The sequence below is a fragment of the Apiospora marii genome, assembly GCF_038362585.1.
Source record: "Apiospora marii strain CBS 49790 chromosome Unknown utg000009l_segment0_segment0, whole genome shotgun sequence".
Classification (NCBI taxonomy): domain Eukaryota; kingdom Fungi; phylum Ascomycota; class Sordariomycetes; order Amphisphaeriales; family Apiosporaceae; genus Apiospora; species Apiospora marii.
In genome coordinates this window covers 2,060,628-2,070,874 of record NW_027117381.1, presented here as the reverse complement: position 1 = coordinate 2,070,874, position 10,247 = coordinate 2,060,628, and the positions used below count along the sequence as shown (strand labels likewise).

Genomic DNA, 10,247 nt, shown 5'->3' with positions numbered 1-10,247 from the left:
GCTAGCCCCTAGCGGAATTTCACCATGCACCCTTTTGTTCGTCTTTTCACCTAATCGTCGTACCCGCTCAACTGTTTCCGGGGACCCGTCGGGACTGTTGCGATGCGCATTTGTTAGCTTGTGCCTGCGTTACAAAGGGGGCGGCAAAGGCATGCGATTCCGCAAAGCAGTAAGAACGCACTTGGGTATGTCATGGGGACCGGGGGTGCTCGCGTGTAGCCGAGTCTTGACTGGATCGGCGGGACGGTGACGAGCATGAGAGGGCCGGCGGCACCGATGACGACCGAGTAGAAGTAGGCCGGGCGCTCGCGGGCGGACCAGCGCAAGTACCGGAGGGGGCCGGCCCAGAAGCGTGGTGTAGGGTTCGACATTGCTGTTGGGCGCGCGCGACGACGACGTCGTGAGGTTAGCTTTTGCTTGGAAATTGGTCGTCGCGGAGGAAGACAAGACGAGGTGCCAGTCTGCCGGACCAATTGGAAGGGCAAAGAAGGGTCGGACGTACTCAATTGGGCTGCTGCAATGGCGCACAAAGGACGTGGGGGATGTGGTGTTATGCTGGCGTGGATTGCAGCTCGTTTCAACTGATATCTCCAAAGAGAATCGTCAATTGGAAGCTCCCGTCGTCGGTCGGTCGGTCGGCCTTGTCTGGCAAAATGCCGGAGAAATAGCTGCTGCTGCTGCACCTGTCTGGTAGAACTGGAGAAGGGCCTGTGTTCAGCCGTCAGAAGGAGCGCTAACAGGCGGTACTTGAGTACTTTCACCTACCAGCCCGCCTACCCATCCATGCCACTTTGCTCAAGTAAAGTCTTGGCAGGAACGGGCTACGTATGCCAGACCAGATAGACCACAGCCCACCACCAAAGACCCAAGCTCCCCAGCTTTGATAGATTGTAGATTGACCGGGTGTGTGCGTGTGTATGCCGATGAACAACGACCTTTTGAGACAGCTCTCTCACTTCCTCACGCCCATTGAATTGATTCCTAGAACCTTCAATCCGCTCAATCCAATGCGCAGCAACTTGTAGCTGTCGCTTCGTTGTCTTTTTTTCCTTTCGCTCTCTTTCGGTATAGACATTGAGCAATAATGACTTCCCTCACCTCTTTCCTCCTGCTGCTGTTCACAGCTGTTGCTCAGGCCATCAGCTCCAGCGGTTCGAGGCTCCTCGTCGTCCTGGAAGATGTCGCCGAGAAGGCTCACTACTCCAAGTTCTTGGGCGACCTAGAAGGTGCGCAAACAAAACCCCCCCTTGCTTGCTACTATCTATATGTATTTGTTAGACTGGTCGCCGATATACTAACTTCACTGTCTATCTTGCAGGTCGGGGATTCGAGGTCACATACGAGACTCCCAAGAGCGAATCTTTAAGCTTGTTCCACCTGGGAGAGCGATCCTACGATCACATTCTATTCTTCCCCACGAAAGCTAAGGGTATTCTCACCCAGACGAGCATTGGCCTTGCTAGGGAACACCTGCTAACATGAGCCTGTTGCCAGGTCTCGGTCCCAACTTGACTGCCAACCTCCTGCTCAAGTTTATCGATGCACAGGGCAACATCCTGCTGGCCCTCTCAGCACAGAAACAGGCTCCTACCGCCATCGTCGCGGCCCTCTCAGAGCTCGACATCCACCTTCCTTCCGAGAGGACTGGCCTGGTCGTTGACCACTTCAACTACGACGTCACTTCGGCCGACGAGAAGCACGATGTGCTGCTGCTGCCTACGCCCGGCGCCCTGCGCCCCGGTGTCAAGGACTTCTTCTCTCCCGCTACTCCCAATGATGAGGTCATCGCTTTTCCCCAGGCCATTGGCCAGGTCCTCGGCAACGGCGCCCTCCTCACCCCTATCCTCCGAGCTCCCGCCACTGCCTACAGCTACAACCCCAAGGAGGAGTCGGAAGTCCTGGGCGATGACCTCTTTGCGGCCGGAAAGCAGCTTTCCCTAGTCACCACCGTCCAGGCCCGCAACTCTGCGCGCCTCACCGTTATCGGAAGCGCCGATATGCTGAGTGATAAGTGGTTCGATGCCAAGGTCCAGAAGGTTGACGGGAAGGCGGCTATTGCTACCGTGAACCGTGAATTCGCCAAGCGAGTTTCCGGCTGGACCTTCAATGAGATCGGTGTCCTGAAGGTCAACTCGATTGAGCACCACCTCAACGAGGAGGGCCAGGGCAACCAGAGCAACCCCAAGATCTATCGTATCAAGAACGATGTGGTAAGTAAACCTCAAAGCACGACACATGAAATACCACTAACGTGCCCTAGACCTACTCAATTTCTCTGTCCGAATACGAGTGGGATCACTGGGCCGCCTTCAAGGTGCCAGCCGAGGACGATCTGCAGCTCGAGTTCAGCATGCTTTCGCCCTTCCATCGCCTGTCTCTGAAGCCCACAGTCAGCTCCGAGGAGAGCACGACATACAGCACCAACTTCAAGCTGCCTGATCAACACGGTATCTTCAACTTCAAGATCAACCACAAGCGACCCTTCCTCAACAACATTGAGGAGAAGAACACCGTCTCCGTCCGTCACTTTGCCCACGACGAGTGGCCTCGTAGCTACGCGATCAGTGGTGCCTGGCCCTGGATTTCGGGCATCGGCGCTACCGTAACCGGCTGGCTCTTCTTTGTTGCGATTTGGCTGTACAGCAAGCCCGCAGGAAAGGGGGAGAGCAAGAAGAACAGGTAATCGTGCAACACATTGGTGTGATAATGGAGAACGGGGATATCGGGTTCTCTCACCACAACAAGGAGCATATACGAGCTACATATCGCTGGTATGAGAGTATCGGGTCACATAGAAAAGTGGTTCGATGCATGTAAATTTATGAGAAAAAGCCTGGTTCTAAATACAGAGGAATGACATGAAACCACTGTTGCTGTCATGGATAGCACAACACATACATACTTGTGTACCGAAGCCATGCTCGATGCTAGCCTTGCGGAGATCGTGCCGTATTGTAATAAATAACCCAAAGACAAACGGGCAAGGTCCATTTAGTGAACTGACGACACTGGTGTAAATCACCCACGATCTCAGCGCTATGTCTTTGGTAAAGACTTCTGGTCCGAATCGATGGTCGGAAATCTCAGAGGGTGCAGGTTCAAGATACACGCGATTGGCGGCACAGTACAGGATAGATAGTCATTCTGCTGTTTTTGTTGGCCGTCGATTATTACGTGGGGCTCAAACGCCCTTGACTAGCCAAAGCAGTCAGCAAAGTAAAGCATTTTCGACTTCTCAAGACTCAAAAGCAATGCCCTTCATTACTAATGCCTACGATGAGGACTTCAGAATGACCATGGGTGCGAGGAAGTAGAAGGGAGAGCCATACTCGACGGTAAGCGCCTTGTTTAGCATTACAGCCTTTTTCAAGAAGGGGCAAGAGGAAAAGCATGAGAATGTATGTGCACTTTCATTACAGTTGCGCCGCACTATATAACAGGACCTTGTCCGGCCGGTCGACCCGTTTTCCAAGGAGAGAATAAATCGCTGACCTGCACCACACCGGTAGGCAACTATTATTACCTAGAGCTCCTAAGTATCCGTATCCGTTCTATCCAGGATACCACTTCCGAAGCAATGGAAAATAGAAGAAAAAACTCCGCTCTATTTCCAGGTAGCCGGCCCAAACGTCTCGCCGTCTGCTACGTGCATGCTGATGGCCTTGCCCGTCTGGTCCAGGTTCTCAAACACGTTGAGGTTGCCGAACCACTGAGGCGGAGTGGCGTTGGTAAGCTGCAAGGTGAGAAAGATGATGACCGTGGCCACGATGAGGCCGCAATCGAGGGCAGCCGAGGTGACATAGTTGTAGTGCAGCCACCAACCGTTCCACTTCTTCCGGATCCAGTAGTTGAACGTCAGACCGACGATGCCCCAGCTAATGTAGTTGTAGTCTGTAGCAGGCGGGATCATGCCAGAGCCGCCGAAAAACAGGGGCATGCTGACGTAGCGCCAGAAGGACCCGGGGTAGCGACGGGCGAAGAACCAGGTGATGACGGGCGTTATGGCACCAACCAGCCAGAACCACTGGAGGTTGGCGTACATCGCACCAGGGCTGAACATGCGACCAGGGCCAATGGCGCCCCACACAACGGAGGCTGTGTAGAAAACGCCAGCTTGAGGGCAGGTATACGAGTCTTTCTGATCGTCAGTGCAGATACCCTCAATGTTGCCCAGAGCCCAGTTCATGACTCCAATCTGGAGGATGGCGGACCAGAAAGCAGCAACAAGTTGGGACCAGAACATCACACGCGGAGGAACCTTCATGTAATGCCCCTATTGAAGCTGGTTAGTAGGAGTTTTCAGTCAACATGAAGAAACTAGAAAAACTCACCAGTTTCAAATCTTGGGCAAAGTACAGGGCCTGTGACATGCACAGATAGCCATAGTTCTTGAACATCATCATGGCCAAGGGACGTCCCGGCAACATGTAGCCAATGATGAACTCGGTCAGGACGTTCAAGCCTATTTGGATGTTGGAGATAGCCTGCACTATGCCAATGGGGATGGTCCAGATAATCGGGATGATCATGCAAATGACATATGCCCAGGCCGGGAATCCGGTAGGCCACCCGCAAACAACACCAAAGGAGAGACCGATCATGACAAGGAAGACGGCAAGGTACCACCAATCTTCGGCATCACGGTATTTCTTCATCAGGCGTTGGTGCACATCGTCTTCCTGGTGGCGTGCCTGCTTCAGCTGCGCCCAAATCTCTTTGCCGTGGTAGAGTGCCGTGTGGACGATAACGGCGGAAACCGCAGCAAATGAGAGTCCGTAGCAAAGGGCACTACACGGAGGTTAGCTTGTCCATTTCTGGTAGAATTAAACCAGAGTCCCGTGTCACTTACAATTGAGTGCTGAGGAAGAGCGGAGAATACTCGTGATAGGCCTTCTCAACAAATTGCAAGTTCTCGTCCAGTACCCTCGATACGTTGTATTTAGCCCCGGTGTTGTCAAATGAGGACGAAGACTGAGGTACAAAGTATTGGCCATACCACACGTTACTAAAGTGAAGACCGATCGAGACGACTTCGAACATGACGAAAACACCGGCAAGTGTGTTGGCAATGGCGTGCCAGGGCGGAATCAAAGGGCTGAGTGCGTATCCACTGATGACGGTCCAGTCGAAGGTCAACGGAATGAGGCCGTAACCGTGGAGGCCTCCGAAGAGCTTGTTCACAACGACGTTGTCCGGCTTGGCCCAACAGACGAAAGTGAAGTAAGAAAGGCCCTGGAAAATCCAGCCTGGGAACCAGTACCATACGAATGAGGCACCGAAGACGATCAGGAAATACTTATATTTGCCCACCTTCCAGCCGTTGGTCTTCGACGTGTCGACTTGAGGGCGGTCGTGAAGTGTGTAGAATAGTTGCGCGTTCACGAGGGTGGAGGGCCAAATCATGGCTGCTGGCCAGACCAGGAATCGACGGGCGAGGCCGGCGAGGCCGAATCCTGTGCAGAGGGTGGTGATTCCAAGCAGCAGCTGGAAGCCCCAGCCGAAATGCTGCTTGTAGTAAAACTCCTGGGCAATCAAAACATCCGTGGCATAGAGGAAACCGCCGCCATAAGCAGCGTTTGACATGACAGTGATGACAACATGTTCCTTGTAATTGAACTTGCCGGGCTTCAGGTTGAACCTGAGGCCGAAGACATTCCAGACTCGATCAGGAAAGATGAGATCCCAGCCAAGGCCGAGAGGGTAGGCAACAAGTTGAATAACATAGGTGGTGACGGAGACGCCGGGATTTCGCAATGAGAACAGCATGTTCACGGCAGAACCAATGGTGCAGAGAAGCATGCCGATAACCCAGGCGCGGACGGTGTTGGCTGGCATGTCTTCGTCATAGTTTCTCACAGCGGCGCGGACCTGGTCGAGCGTATAAGCATATGGACAGTTTTAGCGGCGCAGGGCAGACAGTTTACTCACCTCCGGATATGGGCTGTTCTCTTCCAAAAGCGTAGCTTCAATCTCGACACCCTTCTCGAGGTTGCCAGTGGCGAGAACGGCACCGACATCATTGAGTTCGTCGAGTGGAAGATTGGGGTCGAGCTTGTGCAGCTTCTCAAAAGTCTGGAGGTGGTTCAAGGCCTCGACTCCGGTGGCTCCGGCATCGTCACTGCCGCTTTGCGGAGTGACCTCGGAGTGGTCGTTACGTTTGCGCAGGTTGAAGAAAGACATGTTTGCTCTTCCAATACACCGTGCCAATGGGTGTATTTGGGAACAGAGAAAAGCCCGAGCAACAATCCCCGAAACTGGCGGTACCAAGTCACGTTGAAGTGGCAGAGGTCTCGAGCGAGGTCTTTGATTCAGCGACGGGATTATGACTTAGATATTTAAAGAAGAACGAGACCGGGGGGGCCATGGTGCCGAGCCAGGTGCATGAGGGGTGTCAACCTGGAGGGTGGCATGCCGGATGGCTGCCGATCGTAGCATTCTAGGGAATTGGTGAATACAATACCTACCATCTGGTCACGGTGACAGCCGCAAGAGCCCGCAATGTAATGTTGCTGGCGCCACAATCCGCAATCTGGACATGTACCCCATATTACCATTATCTCGGAGGATGCGATTTGGTCCCAGGGATAGAATACCTTCCTAAATGGGTTGGAAGCAGAAGGCCGTCGCCCCTTCGACAAGCAGGGGCATGCCCGCGCATACATCTAGGCATTGTGAACTCAGCTCTCAATCGTTGCGGAAGAGGCGTTTGCCTGCGAGGTATGGTGAGACAACAGGCAAGGTAAGCTTTATTTGGGAAGACGGGCAGACAGACACTCTGCAGCCCCTTCGTTATTGCCATGTCTTGCCCCCCCCCCCATTGGTTCGTCCTACACAAGACTTGAGACACAGCATCATAATTACCCTGACTCGACGGTAGACAGGGCAGCGAGCGAGGCCGGGATGTGGCAAGAAAGAGAAGCAATCGTGCCAGTAGCCAATAACCTCGTGCGGAAAACCCAGCGAATATGCCCCCTGCAAGATATGGTGCTTATCTCTCTGCATGGGCACGGCACGGCGCTGGACGCTGGATACTGGATGCTGGATCCTGGGGCCCTGGGCAAGGGTGGCCCGACTTCAGGCGTACTGGCGTCGTATTTGACCAAATTGTTGGATGTAGGATGCATAGTCTACATGTCGCCTAGCCAGCAGCCAGTAACATTGTTGCACTAGATTGAAAGAAGTAAGGAAGTCGAACAACAAGTGAAGTAACCCTCCATGTTCACCCAGAATTACGTAGAGATCAATGCGAGTTCAAGGAGAACACGCTCGGCAAAAGTAAAGGCCGGCTAAAAAGGTGCGCCTATCTCATCTCCACTAACACGGGCAACCACTCCCCACCACGACTATTCTGGAATCTGCCCCTTCCCTTGCTCCCCTCGCGTGTCTTATCAAGGAACCCGACATCTGACATGGACTTTTTACGATACCTGGCGGACTAGCGCCGATCCAGATACACAAAGGATTCAGATATGACCCAACCGAGGTAAGAGTGCGGGTGGTCAGCAACCCACAGGCGGATTGTCATACTTACATGTATAATATGATCAGCTGGGACCCTCCCTGTCGATACTCTGCACGATTTCAATTGTGACGAGTTGTGACTTACACATCATCTAATGTAAGGGGCTCTGGAGGAATTGGCATCCTTGATATCATATCGCGATATGTTGGAAAGATACTATTACCGAGTATATCACGGTGAATGTAGTGGCTAAGCTTTTGCCATCCCACTTGCCAAGTCGGGCAGCTAGTTGCCCAGGTTTTAGCGGCGAGTGTTGATTAGGCCAGAATGTCACTACTTCTACAGAACAACAGCGAGACGCCCCCTAAAACAACCCTTGTTCTCCGCAAACAAGCCAACTGGCCAAGGTCCCAAGAACAGGCAAGCTTCACCACTCCCACCACCCGTTTGAACACCCGGCCGCCTCCAAAAGCTTGATCTCTTGACATCTTGGCTCAACGCCCATCCTGTCTCCATCCGCAATTGCCTACCCTGCTACAGCAATTTGCCCGAATCATTGGTCAGGCTGTCCGTCAATGCGTGGTCTACAGTCAGCCCAGTAGGCTACGTGTATATCATTGAGCACCCCTGTATACTCGCAAGCGGTAACTTCTCCGGCCCAATTGGGCTATCGCGAAGTATGTGGTATCTAGCACCACGGAGAACCGCGAGTATCATTTCAGGATATTACCTGATTTGGATGGTGTCTCATTAGTCGCTACGAACTTGCATGTGTTTGTTCAGATACGGGATGCTCTGTTTCAATAGGCTACCACTGGGGTTATACCCGGGTATGCGGCAGACCACCTTCATCGTGGGGGCATACAAAGCTGGTGGTAGTTTTGTGATTCGTTTCTCTGGCGGTTCCAGAACAACCAACGGTCGTTCATGATTGTCACACCTTCCCGGCCTGTACTAAACCGCCTCGCTAGTAACATCGGGGCAAGTGGCGAGTCCGCAATGGGAGAAGCGGTTGCTTCCCAGTCCGCGACGACGACAACAGTATGTGCGGTTAATAGATTGGGATTGTTTCGTTCTGCCCATTATACCGATCCCTTTTTTTCGTCAAATTGTTCTCATGCCATGACACAAATATCACTGACTGTCCAGTTTACTGGCGCCCAAATCGCCACGCATACGCAAAGAGATTAGACCACATGGCATAGCCCGCGCGTACCATAGATTATTCAGCGCAACAGATCAACAGGGCAACACATGGTCGTTGACACATTGATCCAGACACCATACACCGGACTTGACAGGGATGTATAATCCAGGAGGCCATGGCTTCCGGCCATGGATGCATACCTATCCAGCTGGCTGGGAAATGGATTAGAGATGTGGATGCTGCTGATAAGAAACCAGGTCCATTTTCATGAGATATGGCCGACTGGGTGCCAAATTACCTGGGTTCGGAGTATCCCTACACGCGGATTCATGCAAGAAAGGGCAGTGCTCCTTGGATAGGGCCCCGTAGAACAGTCGTCTCGGGCTGTCTCAATTACTTTCGCGTTCGAGCTAAGGCGCCCTGGCGCCTGAGATGTTCAGTGACACGATACGACGCACCCTGTCACCCTTGCCTTGTCCGTTAGTATCAATGCTTGGTTGGGTCAAGAAAACCCACCGAGCTTGAAGTGGCAACACTGCTATCTTGTGGTTGTCTATTGATTTTGCTTCAGCCTATCTCATGAAGCTCATATCTCCACCCAGTCAGCCCTGCTGGCCGGGCTTGGGATTGACGACAGCGCCATGACCCCTCTCTCCAGGCCTCCTCGGTCGTATCACCGGGCCGAAGGGCCCTTCGCCACTATCTTGCGGGATCGTGGGATCCGAGGCTGGAATTTGGTCGCCTTGCAAGCCATCTCTGTTGGCTCTCCAGACCCCTCCCTCATCGCCGCCGAACTCCTCTCGCTTCCAGACCTCGACGCGTGACTTGCACTCCTCCAGAGCCTCCTCGCCAGCACGCCAGGCCGCCTGCCGGTGGGGCGAGGAGACGGCGATCAATATGCTCTCTTCGCCAATGGGCACCGGCCCTAGCCGATGTACCATGGCTATTGATTTGAGGCCGTGCTTCTCCCGCATTTCCTTACAAATGGACATCATCGTCCGGAGTGCTAAGGGATTGTATGCCGAGTACTGCAGTTCCTTGACGGGCTTGCCTCCGAAGTTGTCACGGGTGGTACCTGGTAATTGTGTTACACCATACTCATTCAAAAAGACGGTGTAACTAACCTGCAAATAACACTATGGCACCGGCCTGTGGACTGCGCACACGATCCATGATATCCTGCGCATTGAGGTGGTCGTGAGTAAGACCGACGTAACACCCCTCTCCTTGGGTCTCTGTTGCTTGAGAATCCATTGGGAGCTTCTGAGACGAGTTTGCGCAAATTGAATTCTCGTAGATGAAATATTGACCGGAGATTTTCACAGCAGCTCTCAAAATATAGATATCCGCTCTTGGAAGTGTGGTTTGATTGAGCAGGGCTATATAACAAGAGTTGCGTCTGGACGTATCAGTCATTACAAGCGCATTGGGTGGTCCTTAGGTAAGCAACGACGTCAAGCTCCACCGGTGGTTGCCGCCTGTAACTCCGAGCTTGTAGGTGCATTCAGCTACCGTCAATAGCAGGCAAGACAAGAAACCTTCTGCTTGCCCCAAACGTTTGAGTTTCTTTACCTCCGTCAGAACCAAGGCGCTGCGCATTCGGCCTGCCAACTGCGACAAAGAATGCGCGCAACTTTT

The 10,247-nt window shown here is 53.0% G+C and overlaps 4 protein-coding genes across 4 annotated transcripts; 1 reads left to right on the top strand and 3 right to left on the bottom strand.

Annotated features, from left to right (window-relative positions):
• Window positions 1-50: 50 nt before the first annotated feature.
• Window positions 51-371, bottom strand: PG985_012190 (uncharacterized protein; the record flags this gene model as incomplete). Its single annotated transcript, XM_066831957.1, has 2 exons — window positions 51-94; window positions 182-371. 2 exons carry the CDS (start codon window positions 369-371, stop codon window positions 51-53), a joined length of 234 nt encoding a protein of 77 aa, XP_066680007.1.
• Window positions 372-1,084: 713 nt separating this feature from the next.
• On the top strand, window positions 1,085-2,683 carry PG985_012189 (dolichyl-diphosphooligosaccharide-protein glycosyltransferase 48kD subunit; the record flags this gene model as incomplete). Its single annotated transcript, XM_066831956.1, has 4 exons — window positions 1,085-1,226; window positions 1,319-1,429; window positions 1,495-2,210; window positions 2,261-2,683. The coding sequence occupies 4 exons, from the start codon at window positions 1,085-1,087 to the stop codon at window positions 2,681-2,683; spliced, it is 1,392 nt and encodes a 463-aa protein (XP_066680006.1).
• Window positions 2,684-3,604: 921 nt separating this feature from the next.
• Window positions 3,605-6,180, bottom strand: PG985_012188 (uncharacterized protein; the record flags this gene model as incomplete). The annotated part of the gene is made up of 4 exons (XM_066831955.1): window positions 3,605-4,273; window positions 4,332-4,788; window positions 4,850-5,868; window positions 5,929-6,180. The coding sequence occupies 4 exons, from the start codon at window positions 6,178-6,180 to the stop codon at window positions 3,605-3,607; spliced, it is 2,397 nt and encodes a 798-aa protein (XP_066680005.1).
• A 3,031-nt stretch (window positions 6,181-9,211) lies between these two features.
• PG985_012187 (Molybdopterin biosynthesis MoaE) lies at window positions 9,212-9,863 on the bottom strand (the record flags this gene model as incomplete). The annotated part of the gene is made up of 2 exons (XM_066831954.1): window positions 9,212-9,684; window positions 9,734-9,863. 2 exons carry the CDS (start codon window positions 9,861-9,863, stop codon window positions 9,212-9,214), a joined length of 603 nt encoding a protein of 200 aa, XP_066680004.1.
• Between the last annotated feature and the right edge of the window lie 384 nt (window positions 9,864-10,247).